At 41.8% G+C, this 23,240-nt stretch overlaps 1 protein-coding gene across 12 annotated transcripts in view; it reads left to right on the top strand.

Annotated features, from left to right (window-relative positions):
* MAST4 (microtubule associated serine/threonine kinase family member 4) overlaps positions 1-23,240 on the top strand; it is a 216,539-nt gene that overhangs the window by 188,699 nt on the left and 4,600 nt on the right. For 11 of the 12 annotated variants that reach the window (XM_035099909.2, XM_060280257.1, XM_035099907.2 and 8 more), the window contains 10 exons: positions 3,771-3,872; positions 10,942-11,064; positions 11,209-11,321; positions 13,337-13,464; positions 13,747-13,979; positions 15,565-15,765; positions 16,283-16,512; positions 16,958-17,080; positions 19,912-20,048; positions 22,435-22,616. In XM_035099909.2, the coding sequence (XP_034955800.2) occupies positions 3,771-3,872; positions 10,942-11,064; positions 11,209-11,321; positions 13,337-13,464; positions 13,747-13,979; positions 15,565-15,765; positions 16,283-16,512; positions 16,958-17,080; positions 19,912-20,048; positions 22,435-22,616 (1,572 nt within the window). The remainder of the gene's footprint in view (positions 1-3,770; positions 3,873-10,941; positions 11,065-11,208; positions 11,322-13,336; positions 13,465-13,746; positions 13,980-15,564; positions 15,766-16,282; positions 16,513-16,957; positions 17,081-19,911; positions 20,049-22,434; positions 22,617-23,240) is intronic. The other variant, XM_060280256.1, reaches the window with a different exon arrangement.

The following is a 23,240-nucleotide window of genomic DNA, read 5'->3' as shown; positions in this document are numbered from 1 at the left end:
GGTTGGGAAAGGCGAGGAGAAGGAGGCTGCTTTCCCCCCTTTTTTCTCTCCTACGCTCCCCCCCCCGACGACCAGCAGCAAGCGGGCGTCACACACACGCGCTCTCTCCCCCCTACCCCTCTGCCTACCATTTCCCTCGCGGTGCAGGGTCAGAGGCAGACAGAAGCGGGGACAGCGCATGGGGGGGGAGGAAGAGCAGCCCGGGGGGGAGGAGATGTTTGACAGGGAGCAGGGAAGGAGGGGCGGGTGGCAGCCGCCCGCCGCCCGCCCCTCTTTCCCTGCTCCGTGAAGCATCTCCTCTGCTACCCCGTGCCTCCGCTGCGTTCAGCAAGAAACTGGTGGCAGCAGAGGGATGCTGCTCATTCTTCCCCGGTAACCCTTCACAAAAGCAGGCTCGAGCCCAGGGGGAGGGCAGGAAGGAAAGAGGGCCCTGGCCGCCCCTACCTTCCCCCCTCCCCTGCCTAGGCATGGACCGCAGCAGCGGAGGAGGAGGAGGCGGAGCAGCGACAGAGGAGCAGCGCCGGTGGCAGCCCAGGAGAGTCCTGGCACGTGTGGGTGGAGAAAAGAAGGGAGGGGGAGAGAGGGGGGAATGGGCGGGGGGAATTGCATGTTCTAGCACCCGTTAATTTAACGGGCTTCAAGATACTAGTTATGTAATAAAGTAATAAGCTAGAGAAGGACATTCCAATAGCTTCAGATAACTAAAAAGAAATTGGACACTTCAGTATTTTAGCAGAAGTTACAGCGACTGAAAATGTGCATCTTATTCTAGGTTAAAATTCTTGTTGAAATCAAACTCTAGTTAACATTTGCACCAGTAGGGGAAATAAATGTATGAGGAGACGAAGCTGAGACGAAAAAATGCTCTGTTGTTTCACCATGGTTAAGGGATACTACACTTTCCATACCATGTATTTTAATACTAAATAAATAAATAAATAGGGACGCGGGTTGCGCTGTGGGTTAAACCACAGAGCCTAGGGCTTACCGATCAGAAGGTCGGCGGTTCGAATCCCCATGACGGGGTGAGTTCCCGTTGCTCGGTCCCAGCTCCTGCCAACCTAGCAGTTCGAAAGCACATCAAAGTGCAAGTAGATAAATAGGTACCGCTCCGGTGGGAAGGTAAACAGCATTTCCGTGCGCTGCTCTGGTTCACCAGAAGTGGCTTAGTCATGCTGGCCACATGACCCTGAAGCTGTACACCGGCTCCCTCTGCCAATAAAGCGAGATGAGCGCCGCAACCCCAGGTATAATTAATACCTGGTTACAAGCTCAATTCAAAGAATTGGCATTGCTTAGGAAGTAATTTTTTCCCTGGCGCATTTCTTCTGTGCAATGAGATTCTTTACAAGTTTCTCCCTAGGGGAATGGAGGACTATATCTGTCAGATTCTCTTGAGTTCAGAGAATGTGTCTTTGCCATAGCATCTTATTTAACATCCCTCCCTCCCTTTTTCACTGCTTTTTATACCCCATTCTGTGCCTGGGCATTGGAGTGATTTACCTCATTACAAAACATAAATGCAAAAAAGTTAGTTAAAAACTATGGTTTATTCCACCATGAAATCTCTTTTTGCATGATAGATGTCTTCAGCATGTGTTTAGATCTATAGGCAGCCATATTTGACAGGATTCAGATATCAGGTCTTCCAAATATGGGGTTCCTCAGAAGGCTTGGGTTTGTGTTTAAATCGCCTTCAACAAAGTTGAAAAATATGTCTTTTGTTTTTCATTCCAAGTAAAAGCATTTCTGTGTAAATCCACCTAGATAAAATTCAGCACGCGGCCCATCATAGTTGTGATGTTTAATCTGGCCCTTATGGAGAATACCACAATTAAGTAGTGACCTTTGCCATAGGACCTTGTCTTGCAAGTATAGTTTGCAAGTTGCCTGACTATTTCCTCTGGGTGTCAGGCTGCTACATAGGTAAACATCACCACCTACTGTCCAAGGCAGGAAATGTTCAGAGCCAAGGAGTATGTAGCTACGGTATTTCCTGTCCACATCCAGTCCATTTCTTGCCTTTGTCCAAGGTGAATTAAGTTCTGCATCAGTTGCAGCCTCTGGATCAACCCACTGCAGTAATCCAGCCATGAGGTTGCCAATGCATGGACCACTGTGGTCAAACTATTCTGATACAGGAATGTCCATAGTTGTCTTAACTACCAAAGTTAGCATAAGACACTCCTAGTCACTGTGGACACCTGTCTAGTGACAGAGCTAAATCTAGGAGCACCCCCAAAATCCACTCCTGTCCCTTCAAAGAGAGCGCAATTCCATCCAGGCCAGGCAGCTTACCAACTTCCTGGACCCACCCACCCTCCATTTTGAAAAGATTCAGACTCAGTTTATTAGTTCTCATCCAGTCCACAACTGCATCCAAACATTGGCTCAGTTTCTTCTCAGGCATCCCTGATTCAGATGTTACTGAGAGTTGGGTATCAGCAGCATACTGATGACACCTTGCTAAAAATGCCTAATGGCAACTCCCAGTGGCTTAATGTAGATGTTAAATAGCACTGGAGACCCTGTGGTGCCCTATTGCTTAAAAGCTATGGGATTGAGAAGTATGCTATGTTCTGAAACCATTCCCGGAGATGACACCAGAACCACTGCAGAACAGTGGCCTCAGTACCCATCACCCGTAGATGATCCTACAAAACATGGCTTGATAGGACATTGGAAACCTCACTTGGAACACCATCAATCATGGCATCTAGCTTGCTGTGAAGGTAACCAACTTTGTCCTCAAAGCAATGCACAGAGGGACCCCCAGGTGTCTCAGGCTCCATCTACCAATATAGGTATCAATAGGCTATGGACCACTCTGAAGAGCTCTGCTAACCAATTTATCAAGTGATGTGATGGAAGCAGCAAAGTGAGCCTTCTTTGCTGTGTTCACTTCCACATAGTAGGCAGGATTATGTGCTCTAGCACCTGTTTGGTCATCTTTGCAGTGAGACTTCAACCACTTGCACATTAGCCATCGCCTAAACTGTTTAATTACATACAGCTTCCCAGTATACCAGGGTGCCAAACATGCTCCACGGGGGCTCAGGCAGGATTATATCTACAGCCTTCTGAGTCTCACAATTCCATTGGCCTCAACAGGATTGCCAGTTCTATCCATCTAAAAATCCCCCAGAGCATTCAGGAATCCATTGAAATCCATAAGTCTCCAGGGGTGAACCATAATAGTGGGTCTTCCATCTCTACAGTGGGAAGTTGGTACCATTAGCCCAACCTCACCAGGAAGTGGCCTGATCATGACTAGGGGGTCACAGAAACCTTGCCTATTTCCAGACCATCAGCTTCGTCACCAGGGGGAAAAAACAAGTTGTCCTGCGCTATGGGTCAAGGTTGGTGACCACTTGAGACCATGGTTGTCGTGGAGGCCATAAAGGCCAGAGCCAGACCAACAAGAGCAGCCTCCAAATTGATGTTTAAGTCCCCTGGGACAATATTCCTAGTGTTCTCCAATGGGACACCAGAGGTTGCTTGCATTAAGCTCTGTTAGGGAGACTATTGGGCAACAGCATTGCCAGTCTCTCTCTCTGGTTTGACTCCAAGTGTCAAACCAAAGGCCAGCCCCCGAATGAAGATGTCTCCTGGTAAGCATGGCCAAAGATCAATGAACCAAAGCAACACCCCCACCTTGATCCCTGAGGCTGCGCTTATGCTGCACCACGTTATGCTGAACAGATGTCACAAGTCAATGTTGAATGATAGAATGTTAAAAAAGATTGACAATTTGTATCTCTCTCTGCTAGATGAGATCAACTGGCCAGAAAAAGATGAAGCACCACCTCCGGATGCCCAGGAACTGATTGCTTTGCTTCTGAGACAAAACCCCTTGGAGAGATTGGGAACAGGTTAGAAAGCATGGTTTTTACACTCATGTTTACCAAGATGATAGAAACAGTACCTTCTTGGCTTGTTTTGGGCATTTCATCTTGCTCTTTTTGACTAAGAAATACCTTACAGTGAATGCATTATGAACATTTCTTACAACGGCAACATCTAGTTTCGTTTCATTGGTAATATTTTAAGAAAGCAGTCATTTGACCAGACTCCACTGTGTACTGTTCTTATTGTGCTTTTTCAACATATTTTGATGAATACTGAGACTGCTTTTCACACACTAAATATATTTTCTTAAGGAAAATGCCAGTGACAGCACTTCTGCAACCTGAGATCATAATGCCTGCAAAGTGCCAAATGTGGATTTGTATGGGCAATGCTGTTTCCCAATCACATTACAGTCTATTAACAGATCCCCAGTTCTGAATGTGTATATTTGTTTTTTGGTTTTTTATTATTAATTTTTATTGAAAGTTCAAAAAAATACATAGCCATACATGCACCAAACATGGTGAGGCGCAAAGAAAAAAAGAAAGAAACAGAACCCATACAGAAGGGAAAACCAGGGTGTGTGTGTGTGTGTCAAAGACTGTATATTTGTGATGACAGCAACTACTCCTATTAAATATCCTGGAGTGGTGTTTGTGATGATGGAATGGACACATATCCATCCTGTGGGTATTTCATTAAAGTTTCTGCTTCAGGCATTGGAAGACATGCTACTGGGTCTGAAATAAATGATCTGCAGAAACAACTGAAGTGCCAATCAGCAGTGGGATTCTGGAAGTCCTATCCTGGACCCTTTTCTGTCACTGAAAATGTATCTGATCTATGTGCTTTATGTCTTGTTTGGCTACTCACTCGGTCCACCTCACTCATACATACAAAAGAAGCCATACATAACCCCATGCCTGAACTCTGGAGTGATATACAAACCAAAAGGTACAGGTGGGACCATTTCTTCACAAGGGGGACCATAGCTACTACTCTCCTGGATGTATAATGCATCTTGGCACCCATAGCATATTGACTGAGCTGTACCAAACTTTAAGGAAACCCATACGTCTCCCACTATACAGAGGCCGTGTCTAGTAATTGAGAGAGCCCAGACTGGCTGGGTCCTCTTCTATAGCATATCAAAGTTTACATCACGGTTAATCAATATAGAATGCCATTTTCATGTGCCACAGTTAACGCTGTCAAAACAGTTATCTCAGTAGATGCTAGTGTGAGTGACTGAAATTTTCTTTTGACTAATACAAAGAAAAGGCTTGAGTTTGAGTCACGTAATGCTTTCTTATCCTCTTAATTCAGTGCAATTCTTTTGCAGAAGCAAAACACAGGAGAAATTGAAGGAGATAAAAGGAAAGGGGTGATGAATACAGCTATGTCTTTTGTACTGCGGACTGGCTGTAATTTGTGCTCCATTTTTCAGAGAGAGATTGATAATGTGCTGGTAATATGGTAGCAGTGCTCGTTGCCTTGGTTTGTGATTAAGTTGTGCGTATAAAGAGAGGCTGAAAAGTGTTTCTTTGAATGCGTTTAGGGAATGTGCATTTGAGTTGGGGGCAAAAAAAATGACAGTCACAATTTTTGGTGAGTCTAGATTGTTTGACATTTGGAATGTTGTGCAAAAGTGACTTTAAAAAATTGGAAATAATTTTGGTAAACTTCTGACTTTCATTGTTATTCTAGATCAGAGGTTCTCAAACTGGTCCATGGCCCACCAGTAGTCCATGAGATTCCTTCTGGTGGTCTGCAGCGTATCTGTGGATTTGGTTCTTTTTATTCTTATTACCGTGTTTCTCCAAAAAATAAGACACCGTCTTATATTTATTTTTCCTTAAAAAACCCCCCACAGTGGCTTATTTTCAGGGGATGTCTTTTTATTATTAAGTAAGGGTTAAACTGCCTATCACCATGGCTTATTTACGGGGTATGGCTTATTTTGGGGGGTATGGCTTATTTTCGGAGTATGGCTTATTTTTTTGGAGAAACACGGTTTATGGGTTCCCCCCCCCCCAAAAAAAACCAAGCATACATTGGTTTCCAAAGTACTTGTAAATTACATTTTTGACAAGTACAACAATAACAAGAACCCATTAACCCTCCCCTTCCCTCCCCCCTAAACATTTCAGGTACTCAATGTGGACCAGGTTCACAATATAAAAATAGAGGATGAAAAACACAAAATGCATAATAAAAACAAGAATAAAAAACCAATACCCCCCCCCCAGGTCTTCTTAGAAAGTCAATCTATAACTGTTATGTAGTGTGTGGATTTGTGATTGAAGAAAAGAGACAGCAGCTTCACCATATAAAATATTTGTAAAACTTTTAATTGTATTTTTATTGCTTCTCTTATTTAAATAAAATACAAAGTAATGAAAGAAACAATAAAGTACAATTAAAAACACACAGCATCTAGCACAGCACATTACAATTGATAAAACAGGCAAAAAAAGAATTATTGTGTTAATCATTAATTACCCACCAGCAATTTTCATGTCTGTAAGAAAAAAAGTTTGCAGTGGTGCCTCCTAAGACGAATTTACTTCGTTCCAGGACTCAATTCGTCCTACGAAAAATTCGTCTCGCGAGTCGCGGTTTCCCATAGGAATGCATTGAAACTTAATCAATGCGTTCCTATGGGCTCCGGGGGACTGGCAGCGGCATGGGATGGGGCTTCGGAGAAGGCACAGCGCTTCTCTGAAGCCCCGTCTGATGCCGGCTGTGTGCGAGGCGACGGGGGAGAGAAGGTCTCCGATGCCCCGTCCCATGCTGGATGTGCGCGGCGGGCGGTAGGTGCCCCCGCCTGTCTTCCCTGAGCCAAGGGGAAGACAGGCAGGGGCAGCCACCGCACCGCCGCGCTTCGGCTCCATCCCCCCCTGGCAAAGGAAGATCAGCTGTCAGCTTACCGCGCTGACAGCTGATCTTCCTTTGCCGCCTTCCCGCGCTACATTCTATGGCCGTGCTTCGCAAGACGAAGCGGCTGTCATAGAAAACCTCATCTTCTTGCAAATGCCTCGCGCAACGCAAAACTCTTTCGTCTTGCAAGATTTTCATTGTGCGAGGCATTTGTCTTGCGAGGTACCACTGTACTGTTCTATATACTATGCAAAATACCGTACCTGTTGAGTGCAGAAAAACCAAAGAATTGGCTAACCAGTTCAATCCAATACAGTATATATAATTCAGCTCCCTTTCCCCTCTCTGTTGCATTTTGGCCCAAATTGTCCCCTCAGTGTACAACTACCAAAAAATAAATTAATTGTTTTTAAGGAAAAAGATCCCCTTCATGGATCACTGCCTTGTCGTGGCGAAGGGGCTTAAATAACTTAGAGAAGTTATGTTCTGACCAAACGTGATCCACCTGGAGAAGGAATTGGCAAGCCACTCCAGTATCCCTGCCAAGAAAACTCTATGGACAAAGACAACAGGCATATAAAAGTTATGACGCTGGAAGATGAGTCCCTCAGGTCGGAAGGCGTCCAACATGCTACTGAGGAAGAGCGGAGGACAAGTACAAGTAGATTCAGAGCTGATGAAGCGGTTGGGCCAAAGCCGAAAGGTCGCTCAGTTGCGGATATGCCTGGAAGCGAAAGGAAAGTCAGATGCTGTAAAGAAAAATATTGCATAGGAACCTGGAATGTAAGAACCATGAACCCTGGTGAGCTGGATGTGGTGAAAAATGAGATGGCAAGAATAAATATTGACATCCTGGGCATCAGTGAACTAAAATGGAAGGGAATGGGTGAATTCAGTTCGGGTGACTATCATATCTACTACTGTGGGCAAGAATCCCGTAGAAGAAATGGAGTGGCCCTCATAGTCAACAAAAGAGTGGCAAAAGCTGTAATGGGATGCAATCTCAAAAATGACAGAATGATCTCAATACGAATCCAAGGCAGACCTTTTAACATCACAGTAATCCAAGTTTATGCACCAACTACCGGTGCTGAAGAAAGTGAAATTGACCAGTTCTATGAAGACTTACAACACCTTCTAGAAATGACACCAAAGAAGGATGTTCTTCTCATTACAGGGGATTGGAATGCTAAAGTGGGGAATCAAGAGATAAAAGGAACAACTGGCAAGTTTGGCCTTGGAGTTCAAAATGAAGCAGGGCAAAGGCTAATAGAGTTCTGTCAAGAGAACAAGCTGGTCAACACAAACACTCTTTTCCAACAACACAAGAGACGACTCTACACATGGATATCACCAAATGGGCAGCATCGAAATCAGATTGATTATATTCTCTGCAGCCAACGATGGAGAAGCTCTATACGGTCAGCAAAAACAAGACCTGGAGCTGACTGTAACTCAGATCATCAGCTTCTTATAGCAAAATTCCAGCTTAAACTGAAGAAAGTAGGAAAAACCACTGGGCCAGTAAGATACAATCTAAATCAAATCCCTTATGAATACACAGTGGAAGTGAGGAACAGGTTTAAGGATTTAGATTTGGTGGACAGAATGCCTGAAGAACTATGGATGGAGGCTCGTAACATTATACAGGAGGCAGCAACAAAAATCATCCCAAGGAAAAGGAAATGCAAGAAAGCAAAATGGCTGTCCAACGAGGCCTTACAAATAGCGGAGGAGAGGAGGCAAGCAAAATGCAAGGGAGATAGGGAAAGATACAGGAAACTGAATGCAGATTTCCAAAAAATAGCAAGGAGAAACAAGAGGGTCTTCTTAAATGAGCAATGCAAAGAAATAGAGGAAAACAATAGAATGGGGAAAACCAGAGATCTGTTCCAGAAAATTAGAGATATGAAAGGAACATTTCGTACAAAGATTACCATAATAAAGGACAAAAGTGGTAAGGACCTAACAGAAGCAGAAGACATCAAGAAGAGGTGGCAAGAATACACAGAGGAATTATACCAGAAAGATATGGAGGTCTCGTACACCTCAGGTAGTGTGGTTGCTGACCTTGAGCCAGACATCTTGGAGAGTGAAGTCAAATGGGCCTTAGAAAGCATTGCTAATAACAAGGCCAGTGGAAGTGATGACATTCCAGCTGAACTATTTAAAATTTTAAAAGATGATGCTGTTAAGGTGCTACACCCAATATGCCAGCAAGTTTGGAAAACTCAGCAATGGCCAGAGGATTGGAGAAGATCAGTCTACATCCCAATTCCAAAGAAGGGCAGTGCCAAAGAATGCTCCAACTACCGCACAATTGCGCTCATTTCACACGCTAGCAAGGTTATGCTTAAAATTCTACAAGGCAGGCTTAGGCAGTATGTGTACCGAGAACTCCCAGAAGTGCAAGCTGGATTTCGAAGGGGCAGAGGAACCAGAGACCAAATAGCAAACATGCGCTGGATTATGGAGAAAGCTAGAGAGTTCCAGAAAAATGTCTACTTCTGCTTCATTGACTATGCAAAAGCCTTTGACTGTGTCGACCACAGCAAACTATGGCAAGTTCTTAAAGAAATGGGAGTGCCTGATCACCTCATTTGTCTCCTGAGAAATCTCTATGTGGGACAAGAAGCTACAGTTAGAACTGGATATGGAACAACTGATTGGTTCAAAATTGGGAAAGGAGTACGACAAGGTTGTATATTGTCTCCCTGCTTATTTAACTTATATGCAGAATTCATCATGCGAAAGGCTGGACTAGATGAACCCCAAGCCGGAATTAAGATTGCCGGAAGAAATATCAACAACCTCAGATATGCAGATGACACAACCTTGATGGCAGAAAGTGAGGAGGAATTAAAGAACCTTTTAATGAGGGTGAAAGAGGAGAGTGCAAAATATGGTCTGAAGCTCAACATCAAAAGATCATGGCCACTGGTCCCATCACCTCCTGGCAAATAGAAGGGGAAGAAATGGAGGCAGTGAGAGATTTTACTTTCTTGGGCTCCTTGATCACTGCAGATGGTGACAGCAGTCACGAAATTAAAAGACGCCTGCTTCTTGGGGAAAAAGCAATGATAAACCTAGACAGCATCTTAAAAAGCAGAGACATCACCTTGCCTACAAAGGTCCGTATAGTTAAAGCTATGGTTTTCCCAGTAGTGATGTATGGAAGTGAGAGCTGGACCATAAAAGAAGGCTGATCGCCGAAGAATTGATGCTTTTGAATTATGGTGCTGGAGGAGACTCTTGAGAGTCCCATGGACTGCAAGAAGATCAAACCTATCCATTCTTAAGGAAATCAGCCCTGAGTGCTCACTGGAAGGACAGATCGTGAAGCTGAGGCTCCAATACTTTGGCCACCTCATGAGAAGAGAAGAATCCTTGGAAAAGACCCTGATGTTGGGAAAGATTGAGGGCACTAGGAGAAGGGGACGACAGAGAACGAGGTGGTTGGACAGTGTTCTCGAAGCTACAAACATGAGTTTGACCAAATTGCGGGAGGCAGTGGAAGACAGGAGTGCCTGGCGTGCTCTGGTCCATGGGGTCACGAAGAGTTGGACACGACTAAACGACTAAACAACAACAAGGAAAAAGATAGCCTTTTTAACAGGGAATATAATTTTGAAATAAAGTTTAAAATATAGACAACAAAATGAACATCAAATAAAAATGCAAGATCACCAATGTTTCTTTCCCAGTGTGTTGTTAATGTTATTTCATATTACATAGTGGGTTTTTTTTTAACCCCCCCCCCCCCCGGATATCACAGACTTTGTGTTGCTTCTAACTTACCTGAGCTCAGGCTATCCCTTGAAGAAGAATATGAAAATGTAGTTCACAAAAATCATTAAACAGTTGGTAATATTCACAGACTATTTTCTCAATATTAAAACAAAAGTTATCATCCTTTCATTGCCTCAAGTTTCTAATGTATTCTTACTGGTTTGTTTAATGCTTTGCTTCTGTGTCAAATACCGGTTCTGGCGTACATTTTACCTACTTAAGATGGACTGGGAAGCAGCCTCAAGTTTTTGTAGTTTGTTTTTTAAAGACAAGATATCATTTTATAACAAGATATCATTTTTAAAAACCAACACACACCATGGCAACCATTTTAGAAATAAATGGTATTATTATTTTAAAATAAATATGACTGAATAATTTATTTGTAGAATTAATCCAAACAGGCTTCTCTTGCTCCCCCAGGTGGTGCTTATGAGGTGAAACAGCACCCGTTCTTCCAAAACTTAGATTGGAATAGTTTGCTGAGACAGAAGGCAGAATTCATTCCTCAGCTGGAATCTGAAGATGACACAAGCTACTTTGACAGTATGTTTAATTTTGTACAGAAGCGATAATTTTAATGCTGTGTTTTACTGCCCTAGAAGTTGAATGTATTAACAAAAATAAAACTGTCCTTCAGTTAGTTTTCAAACTACAGTAAATTCTGACAGATTGTCCTGTATTTTATAGCTCGTTCTGAGAAATACCACCACATGGAAACTGAAGAAGAGGATGATACAAACGATGAAGACTTTAATTTGGAGATTAGGCAGTTTTCCTCATGTTCACATCGATTTTCAAAAGTAAGCATTTGCATGTAGCATAAGATATACCATATTTGTGGTGAGTGTAATGCATGAGAAAACAGAAGAAAAGTGTAGTGGTGAATTATTGACAGGCATTTTGGCACGTCCATTGAAGGGTTTTTTTAAAAAATGATCTTCCTGTAAATATTACTACTGTTGATTTATTATGGTTTACTTTACTAGGGCTGTTTGAGAAAATATCCAAATTATGTTTCTTTCTGAAAAGCAAGTAAATATATTAGCATTATGCATTTCGGTTCCTTCAAACAAATACAAAATTGGTCACACTCCATAGCAAACCCTGAGCTAGGGGTTCACTTTCCTCCATTGTACCAGGTGATTTGTCAAAAAACAACAAGCGTCCCCCCCCCACTCTGCACCTGTAACTTGCTTCTTTGGAGTTCATCATGTTTCCATATGATGAGTATGTGAGATCAAAAGAGGAAAGTAACTAAAAGCATTGCTCCTGGATTTTTAAAGTGAGAAAGTAATGAAGAAGAGACCCCATACAAAAATAGTAAAAGCTCTTAGTTCACTTTTAACTTATCCAAAATAAGCTTCGGCAATTTTGAGCATAATTATTGCAGTATTGAATATATAAAGATGAATATTCTGGGTGGTTTAACTTAGTTATTCCTTAGTATAGCACTAAGAACTAAGGTGAAACTGTGAAGCTCCCTTGTTATTTTTGCTATTGGGTGTTGCGTGCTGTTCTATTTATAGTATTGGAATGTGGTTTTCTCTATGTTACTATATTTGCTATTGTTTTGCTATGTTATTATGTAAAAGTGGGTATGTTATGGTTTTCTGTGTTAAAATGAAATTGTTTTGTAGTGTGTGTTTGAAATATATCCCTGTTTCTTGGTTGCAAGCCTCTTTAAGCATATTTTTGCGTATGGAAAAATGGTATACAAATAAAATGAATGAATGAATATGTAAGCACAATTTTGTCCACCCCAAGTACAGTGTTGTTGTTTTTAAGGGAAGGGCAAGGAGCAGTTTTAACATCTTAAAATATGTATGCTTTTTATAGTTTGTCTGCTATTGCAGTACCTTCTCTAAACCCCTGTGATGTGATGGGCTATACGTGTAAATAAATAAACTCGGTGGGTGACTGTATACCATTTCCAAATGCTTTTTGCAGAATATGATTAAATGCAAGGGATTTTAAAGTTTCTGTTCCTCTTGTGCATAGTTATATGCTTCCCTATCTGTGGAAATACATAATCCCCATTCATCTGTAGAGGCAATTTAAGAATGGGCAAGTGGGAAAAGCAAGAGAAGGTCTTGCTTTCCGTCTAGTGATGTTAAACCTTTGTCATGACTTGGCAGCAGGAATCCAATTCTCAAACAGCAAGAAGCATTTAAATCTTCTCTTTGTGGATTGCTTCTGTGCATTTGTAAGATAGGATACTACAAGAATAGTATGATACTGATATCTTAAAAGCTCAACTTTTTTCATTGCAAACAAGCTCAATATGCAGGTTGTCAGATAAACAACTGGCTTTTTTATGGCCACCCCTCCTCCAAATCTCTAAATCATTTAGTCAAGTAATTTATTCTCATCTTCACAGTCAATTTCAGCTCACTCTCCCGACTACTTTGCATTCCTGAGTGATGGCCATTATATGACTTGCTGATGTTTTTGTTTTTTCAGTGACTTTATGGTTAAGAAGTATTTGAGATATGCACTGATCCTATGATATAAAAATCCTGAAGCATCTATAGGTTTAGCATGCATGTCCAGAGTACATAAAGTCAAAGGTGAAGAAGAAATGAGATGAATTCATGACAGAAAAGATGCCATTAGCTACCCTGTTGCTTAGCAAAGATACCAAGGAGAGTAGAATTGAAAATCATTTTAAGAACTTCATCTACTGAAGTCCTTTAAAACTCCAGGATACTGCCTATAAGTATTTAGAGCATGCAGAGCTCTGCATGATATATATTTTTCTGAAGTTCTTTTAGATACAAACAACTGTTAGCTATCATTTCTTTTGCCCCCATGACAGGTTTTTAGCAGTATAGATCGAGGAACTCGAAATCAAACAGCAGAGAAGGAAGATACAACAGAGAGAACAAAGAATGTAGTACTAACATCTGCAGAATCTTTAAGCTGGAGCTCAGAATATTCTGAAATGTAAGTATTTGTTTCATATTTGTCCCCTGTCGATAGAGTATGTAGAATTATCATAAAGTAACTTCACAATAATCCTATGAAGCAGATTAGGCCAAACTATAATGACATGCCAAAGACCAGACATATCATGAGATGTGTACAGTAAGACATTGGTTCTCTCTTAACACCATTGTGTTTGATTAATTTTTCTGTTAATGCAACATTGCAAATTTTTGTGTTTTTCTGGTTTTGATTTGTGTTCACCTATTTAATTATATTGTGTAAATATCATTTTAAACATAGGCAGCAACTATCTACATCTTTGTCTTCTGGTACTGAAAGTTCTAGGCAACATCACAGTTCAGGATTACTTCCAAAATTGTCAGTATCAGCTGAAGGAGATGAAGAAGAATCACCACATTCTGCTGGATCCTGCAAAGATCAAGAAAAGGTTGCATTTGTTAGTGAGGAAATCGTTTTAGATGAAGTGGAGGTAACAACTCCAGCAAGCACGATCAGTAGCTCCACGCTGTCAGGTAAGATTCAAATATGGAAGTATTTTCTACAGCATGTATGTTTTGTTCATCTGTTTTGTATAAAGTTAGACATTCCATCTGAGCTTCTCCTTCCTAAATTCCAAGATCAAAATTAGGTCTTCAGTTTTAGGGCCAAACTACATGTGACTCAAAATGCATAATTAAATGGGTAATGGAATATTGGGGATTTCTCTTTTAATTAAAAACATACATGGGTGGCAGTGACTTTCATGGGCACTGTCTCATTAAGTAATTGCTTTACTCATAGAAATGACTCAGTGTCTTACAGACATAATTGAAATACTAAATAATTACAGTAAACACAGCAAAACATTAAAAGACAAACAAATAAAATAAAGGTCTAGCGGATCCTGCCCCATCAAAAGAGGCCACAAATACTTAAAAACTTTTAAAATTAAGGGCCAATAGCACAGGTAAAAATGAAAGTTTTTGCATCACATCTGCAACTAGACAAAGATGGTGTCAGGGAAGCTTCATTTGGGAGAGCATTCCTCAAGTAGGGAACCACCACTGAAGAGGCCCATTTTCATGTTGCCACCCTCAGGACCTTCAGTGGAGGGGACACTCAGAAAAGGGCTTCAGATGAAAATCGCAGAGTCTGGACCACTTTATGTCAGGAGTGGCAGTTCTTGAAGTATTGGGTTCCTGAGCCACATAAGGCTTTAAGTATAGCTCAAATCTAGCATTTGAATTAAGCCTGGAATTGGAAGCCAGTGCAGTTGGGCTAAGGTTGGCATTATGCGCTCAGAACATCTTGCTCCAGGAAGCAACCTGGCTGCTGAATTCTGCACCAGCTGCAGTTTCTGAACCACCTTCAAAGGCATCCCTATCTATAGCACACTGCAGTAATGATATTTCAGAAACTTCAGCCTATAGAACAAACCTTGGCTACAGCTTGTTGGTAAGAAAGAGAGATCTTAAGCATGCTAAGCCAAACCTTGGGTTAGGTGCCACATTGAGCCAATACCTCTTGGGAGGAGCACATTGGATGCAATTTCCTCTTCAGGAGCTAGCATGTTTATGTTAAGGCATGATTTGGTAAGTATGATGTGCGAACATGGCCATTGTCAGTGCAGGCTATCTCATTTGCTAGTGATCAATTTTTTGCTTATAATTTTTTTTTTTGTGGATCATTGATGCATCAGCTACAATTGTTACTGATGACAGCATAAATCACCTAACCTAGGAAAAGAGTAGGATACATTTTGTTCATTGTTAAATTATTATGTTTTTAGTTGTATAAGTTTTGCATAAACACTTACATGACAGTAAATTGTGCAGGACACCTTAGCTGTTCACTCCTTTCCTTATCAAGTATATTTATTCAAAGTCTAAAGTTGTAGATTTCCACAAATTTGGGGAGTTTGGTGCATGGAAGGGGAAGGAGACCATTGTTTTGGCTCACTCCTGATCCCTAGACATGGCTAACAATTAAGTCAATAGTGGACATAACATTTTAGTGTATGCATATGCTTCTAGAAATGAGATTGTTTTACAGTGGAGCCTGCCCCAACCTCTTGGTTTGTTTGTTTCTTCAGTTTGTTCGTTCTTTTCTTTTGTGCAGTTGGAAGTTTTTCAGAGCACTTGGATCAGATAAATGGAAGAAGTGAGTGTGTGGACAGCACTGATAATTCCTCAAAGCCTTCCAATGAGCAAGCTTCTCATATGGCTCGTCAGCGATTAGAAACAACAGAGAAAAGGAAAATCTCTGGAAAAGTCACAAAGTCCCTCTCGGCCAGTGCTCTATCACTTATGATTCCAGGAGGTAGGGATTATAATTATAACTATTAAATTGATGCTTGTATATACCCCTTTCCTCTTCATGCAATGTGATATTAGTGCTAGGTATTTAATTATTATTATTTTTGTAAATAGGAGAATAATAATTTGTATATGTAGGGATCTCCATGGAAAAAGAACAGTAAATTTTTAATGTAAATGCACCTTTAGATCATTCATTCAGTTTTTAAAAATTCCAACCCAACAAAAGATACATACAGTGGTACCTTGGTTTAAGAATAGCTTAGTTTATGAACAACTTTGATTAAGAACGCTGCAAACCCAGAAGTAAATGTTTTGATTTGTGAACTTTGCCTTGGAATAAGAACAGATTAAGTTCGTAAACCAAGGTTCCACTGTATTGTAAATGTTTTGGAAATTTATCTAGATTTGCAGGGGAGAGGATTTTTTTTAAGCATCTGCTTAGTTTTCTAGTCTACATATGTAGGATGTATGAACATAAATTCAGGATGTACTCTTACATAGCGGACCATTTGTTCCAGATGTATTTGGTGTGTCTCCTTTGGGAAGTCCAATGTCCCCCCATTCCGTGTCTTCAGATCCTTCATCTTCTAGAGATTCTTCGCCTAGTCGTGATTCTTCAGCTGCTTCTGCAAGTCCTCATCAGCCTGTCATAATTCACACCTCAGGCAAGAAGTATGGATTTACTATCCGCGCAATCAGAGTGTATGTGGGTGATAGTGACATCTACACAGTACAGCATATTGTCTGGGTAAGGCTTATGTTTGTTGCTTCAAGTCTACATCTGATGAAAATGGCCCAGCATGCTGGCATTCCAACAAGCTATCTGGGTCGCCTTGTAGGAGGCAGTATGTTCATTATATGCCATTCTAGACCTAGACCAATTTTAGAATTTTCTGTGCATCTGTTAAGTCCTCTCTTAACTCAGATATTGTATGTCCAGATCCAAAAAAGTTAGTTGCATCACAGTCTGCTGCTTGCAGCTGAGCCACTTGATTTGCTTAGCCCGACATCCATTGGCTTCTCTAATCAATTTTCAAGTTTCATTTTTCATCTTACCTGGACACCAAAACGAAATTCTAAAATAATTTTATTATTTATACCCTGGCCATTAAACACATTATCCTTAACGTAGACATAGATTATATAATTGCAATAAGATTTCTGGTTCAGGAATACCTCTCTTTGCTTTCTAGAATGTTGAAGAAGGAAGTTCAGCTTATCACGCTGGATTGAAAGCTGGTGACCTCATCACACATATCAACGGAGAACCAGTGCATGGCCTTGTTCATACCGAAGTCATAGAACTGTTATTAAAGGTATAGTATTTATTGATTTATTTTAAAGTTTTGTACAACAAACCTGGCGCTTACCATTCATTCAATAGACGCCTTTCCTTCTGGAGGCTGAATCTTAGTAGCTATTAGCAACTTGTGCTTATCCAGCCTTAGAGCTGATTTATCCAGGGCTCACCAAGTTGACTACAGTGAGAGCAATAAGATGCAGCCACAGGTTCAGTGCAGACCAGATCCCCATTGGAATATTTCGAACACAACCTTGTCATATCATATATCCCAGCGCTGCCCATTTGGCACTTAAAATCATGAATCTGAATTTAAGGTAACCTAGCATTTAAGTGATTTATAAAAATATTCCTGAGTTAGCTGGCTGTAATTTTAAATGGAGCATAAAGGCGTCAAAGAATTCCACTACAATATTTGGTATGTCTTTCATATTCATCTCTTATTTGAAGCTAGAGGAGCTCTCAGAACCTATAAATAACTCAGTTATCACAACCCTCCTTGGGTGGTGGTTTTGAACCACATATATTTGGCTAGTCAAGTGGAAAATTGCTAAAAGCCTACGGATTAATAGAACCACTTAAACCTAATAAAGCTGAAGCCTGGATGCTCCCCACACAGAGATGGGACATGCAGTGTAGGTGAAGATGCATTCCCAAGTCAATGAATAGAAAAATAGCACAAGTGTAATGATATAAAATGAAGCACTTCTTGCAATTATCAATCCTCTGAATGGTGTAATCCTATTTCATCCCCATTCAGTCTTTCTGATAACAGCTAACAAATGTCACTGCTGTATTAAAGTGGGTGTTCAGCAGCTGACCCTTTCAGTTGCACTCTAGTCCTTTCCATGTTTCTATCAAGTGCATCCTGTATATAACTCTGTTTTTGTCATTAAGAAAGGCTAGGTGATTCAAGGCATGCTGCAACAAATTTGCTGAGGTTTTTTTTAATTATTATTTTAAAGGGTAGTATGAGGACCTGACCTCTCCAGTTTTGTCACCATATACAACTTTGATAGCCATTCTTTTCAGTAATTGTCTTAGTTACTTGCAGCAAATAAGATTACTCAGATGCAGCATCAATCCAACAGGTGGTGAAAGAGAACAGGCCTGCGTATATACTTGAGCATGCGATTAATTCTCTCTCTCCTCCCTCCCCACATGGGAGTGAGATTTTAATTTTAACTCTCTGTTCTCAAAATAAGTGAATATGTCCTGCTGTGTTACTAGTGCATAGCCTATATTACCGAGAAAGCACATCAGCATATTTGGGTCTGCCACTGCTTGGATTCTAAGCTTATAGGCAAGGTTATTCATATATAATATGCACTTGCTTTCCTTCTGTCAATTTCTTTGTACTGGTCATCCATCAAGGCAAGCAAAGCAGTTTCACTTCCAGATTTGGGCTAGAATCCAGATTGACATGGATCTAAACAGTTTGATTTGACAGTGCTTGGAGGTGACCCAGAACCACTTGTTCCAACACTTTGCCTAACATTAGAAACTAGCCAGGTATTGATAAAATCCTTTGGGGTCCAAGGAGACTTATTTCAGAAGTGGTCTTACAACCACTTCCTTCAAGGTGGCTAGAACGGCACCCTCTGTTAACAAAGCATTTATAACCTCCTAAACTCAGCTTGAACAGTGCCTCCCTGGTAAATGTGCTAAGCCCTGAAAATCAATCTCACAAGTGAGTCCTCATCCTTAAATTGTAACAATTGCATAGCTGCCAAGTTTTCCCTTTTCTCACGAGGAAGCCTATTCAGCATAAGGAAATTTCCCGTAAAAAAAGGGAGAACTTGGCAGCTATGCAATTGAAACTCAAGCCACAAAACCATACTACAGTGTTCAATGGACTCTGGATTGACTCATTTAAAAAGTGGCATATAGATCAGGGGTGAATGCAAGCAATTTTGGCCTTTCATTATCAACTGAACTACACAACCCTGCCACCTCATGGACGTAATTGAGCAGTTCTGTTAGCACTCTGAAAGCAAAATTATACAGAGCTCAATGTATGTCCGCAGTGGTGCATCTGACATTGGAGCCAGAGTTCTGCTGAAGCCAAATGTTTTCAGCCAGTAGCCATTCAATGACACAATCACAGGATTCAGTCCTTTTGAGCTTAATAGGTCCATGAAGAAGACATGCATTGCTTTCCTCCTAAAACAAAATGCTGAATTATAAACAGTTGAGTATGTTTGAAAAATACAAAGAGCTTGGCCATGCCCAGTGGAATTTGACTTTTTATCTTTGTAGAGCAGATCCTCACCACCACCATCTGCCCCCTCAGTTTCAAAAGAGATTTGTAATGCAGCAAGTGGGACTGCTATATAAGTCCAAAGCTCCCTTTGTTGTCTGCTACCAGTTGTGCAGTTGTTTGGATCTTGGCCATCACTTTTCAGTTCCCCCCATGATCTCTTAGAGTTCTACAGCTGACTTCACTTGTAATGTAAAACTTAAGTGGAAGCTAACAGCAGAAAGAAGCATTGCTCACTCTACAGATCTGGACTTGGAATTGCCTAGCTCAGTGAAATCGCAGGCTCCGTGCTGTATTAATAAGCAGAAGTAGTTAGCTTGTTGACCTGTGACCTACTCTTCCACATATGAACTCCACTATATATCACCGCATCATCCAGATTATAATGTTGTGCTGTCAAAGTGGAGGGGTGATGAAAATGTTCCCTCAAAAGGCCCCGCAAGCAAGGACTGGTATAATAAGAGGATGACTCGGGTTGATGTAAGAGGAAACTTTCTTCCTATGTAATGATGCACATCTCCTGATCTGCTGTTTTGGAAGAAAATGGTTCAATAACAACTTACGCCTTGAAAATTCTTACTTGACAGAGTGGCAATAAAGTGTCAATTACTACAACAGCCTTTGAGAATACTTCAATAAAAACAGGACCAGCTAGAAGAAATAGCTATAGGGGCCGAATGGTTAGACGGAGTAAGAAAACAAAAAAGAAGGAGAGTTTGGAAAGGTAAGTTGTGGTTGCTTAATACAGAATAAATTGGTTTGTTCTCTTCGCTATTAAGAGGGAGATGTTGCGGTCCCAGTCGCACCACCACCCGTCCCCGTGCATGGCTACAGCTAGTGTATAATGAACAAACTCAGGCAGATAACATTCTGCAATTTTATTGATTCTAGATGTAGGTGGATTTTGGCTCAGGCATTGTATATATATCCACTTCAGCATCCTGCCAGGGGGCTGAAACTTTTCAGGGTTGCGCCAAGGATTGTGGCCTCTGCAATATGCCAGTCTACTGTGAAGGCCATCCTAAGGCTGCCTCTGGAATCCTTATGGCCTCTCTGCCCCACATTTGGGCTTCTGGACATAGACTTCCACCAAGACCCCTCTAACGGGGTACCTGGAATATGCCACTGGTTCCAATCCAGGTGGCGCACCAATTCACCCTAAATCTTGATGAGTAATATTCCACCCAATGCTTTAACCACCAAAAGTTGTGACATTTTGCTATGGGTGAGGCAAAACTTGCAAACAAGGCCAATCTGTTTGCAGGAAAATTCCTTCCTGACTGCGATTACAGGAACCATTGGTAACCATAGCAAGGTCAGATAATACAAAAGGCAAAACATGGTTAAACCTAGCAACCAAGAAAGCAAAATATGGTTAGATTGATGGTAACACCAAGTGGCCTAGAATGCAAAACAAGAAAATTACAGTAGCATAAGGGGAGCGAGGGTTTGCCAACTGTGCTGGATGTGCCCGGTGCAGTTGGCTTTTATGCATCGCTGGTGGACTGGCATGGAAAGTTCCAGCTCGGGGTCTACTGGCAAGGATCTGCCCGCTTGGGGACCCCTGATTGGCTGATTCAAAACTGGGGTTTTGGCAGGCAGTCTTGCCTTGCAATGCAGCCAGCCGGGATGGATTTTAACGGCTGCCTGACCCCTGACTGCCACAAGGGACGGCTGCCACAAGGGACTGCAACCACCACCCACACAGAATAGGGTAAGTGGTCATTTCATCTCAAATATGAAGGCAAGTCCAGTGGTCCAATCAAGTTTAGTAGTAAGTCAAACCCAGTAGTTCAGTCCACGTTGGTGCTGCCAGTTCAAAGATAGGGCAAAGCAAAACTGCTCGAGATTCTGAAGAGTTACCTGTTCCAAGTGTTGACTAGAACTCCTGTTGTTTCAGGAGCATCCTGAAGTCTTATTAGCAAGATACCTCCTAGTGGTGCCTTTCCCCCTAGAGAAGCTGTCTTTTCATTCAAAGCAGGGTGGGCATCCTCCAGCCAGTGGGCCAAGCTTGGCCTGCCAGGAATTCAAATTCATCTCATGTGGCAGTTTTCCTATAGCATGTCTCTCTACCTGTCTCACACCTGATGTCAGTGCACAACTGGGAGCCTTAAAGTATGCTTCTCCAGTTGTGTACTGGCAAGGGAAAGCATCCTTTGGCTCTCCCACTCATCAGCTGATAGGCAGTATAGCCAATGCCTGCAGAGAACTTGCTCAGGTAGCCAATGCCAACAGAAAGCATCTCTTCTGTGCAGCACTTCCTACCTAACAGCCAAAGAGAGCTGAAAACCCTTTTTAGCACTTTGCACAGTGGTTCCCAAGAACCCAACAGCTAGCTAGTTTTCAGATGGGAATCATTGCACAAGGGATGCTTTTTTAATTTAAGAGATCAATAAATTACAAAACAAACTAACCATACATTTTCCTTAAATAATATGGAATATGTCAAAACAAGAAGATGCATATTTTTTCAGACATTATAATTATGTCATGTGAGTGACATGTCACATGGGTTGTCCTGTCCACCACCTCAAAGTTGACCCACAGGGTGGGGCCAGATAAGGACCCGGCCCACAGTAAAAAATGTTCTCAACCCCTGATTTAAAGAGTCTTGTTCCGTAACCAGTGGCTCCTGTGGCATGAATGTGGGGTTGTGGCCAGAGAACATGACCCCGCCTCTAATTAGAACCTTACAACGTTTATTTAAATAAATAATTTTTGCATTAAAAGCAGTGCTGTCAACTTTCCCTTTTTTGCGTGAAATTCTCTTATTCAGCGCCCTTACTTTCATATCCGGGAGTTGACAGCCCCATATGATTCCTTATCTTCAAATCCGGGGGTTGACAGCTATGATTAAAAGCCACATGGTACAAATCAGAGCTCTATTCCACATTTCTAGTACCACTAGATCTGAGTTTCTAGAGTTTACACAACTGCAGTTCTAAAACTTTGACTGCAGTGTTGCCTAAAACCTTGGTAGTTGTATAATGTTTTTTTCACTCCTTGTGGGTAAATGGAATGTTGTTATCGCTGAGCTAGTACTATGACATCCTGCTTTTGCCGTGTTGTTGGGAGTGTGTTTTACAGAAGAGCTCTTGTCTTAACATTAGGAGAAGATCTCTCTTCAAAAAGCTGGCTAAGCAGCCTTCGCCCCTCCTCCATACTAGTCGGAGTTTCTCCTGCCTGAACCGATCCCTCTCATCAGGGGAGAGCTTACCTGGTTCTCCAACTCACAGCTTGTCTCCTCGCTCACCAACACCCAGCCTCCGCTCCACCCCCGATTTCCCCTCAGGTGAGTATGGATGTCAGGGACTGGGCAGAGGAGGAATGGTGGAAACTGCCTCCCCAGCCTGACCCTTCCAGAGAAGAAGAAGACAAACAGGGGTTTGAGGGAAAATACAGCTCAGAGGCAGTTGAGGGGGAAAGCTGGGAAATAATGGGAGAGGAGAAGGAGGAAGAAGAAGCACCAGGGGGACGACAGCTGATGGAGACAGTGTCTTTAGAAAGCATTCCAGACCCCCTCTCCCAGAACCTGGCGAGCATTGAAAGTAGGAGAGCAAAGAGCTCAAAGGCAGAGGGCACTTTTCAGCACCTGTAGCGATAGCACATGAGAGAGAGGGAGGGGTTGGAGACTCAGGACAACACCATTATTCCAAGAGGCTGCATTCCCAAGCCTCTTTCTGTGAATATTGAATAAAAAGCAGATGGTAAGGACTTTTCCTTGTCTTATCCATTCCTGGCAAGCTGCCGTGGAGGTTGGTTCCTCTGATGCCTGACAATAGATACCCACTGAAAGGAAAGAGGGATTATCTAATGAAACCCAAGGGCCAACTGTGGTTGCACTCAGATGCTCACACACGAGCAGGCTTTCATAGCCACTTCAATGTACTGGGCAGCTTTGTTGCATCTTCAGCAA

This window comes from Zootoca vivipara, chromosome 11, assembly GCF_963506605.1.
Source record: "Zootoca vivipara chromosome 11, rZooViv1.1, whole genome shotgun sequence".
Lineage (NCBI taxonomy): Eukaryota > Metazoa > Chordata > Lepidosauria > Squamata > Lacertidae > Zootoca > Zootoca vivipara.
The sequence above is the reverse complement of the archived record's forward strand: the minus strand, read 5'-3'. Positions and strand labels throughout refer to the sequence as shown.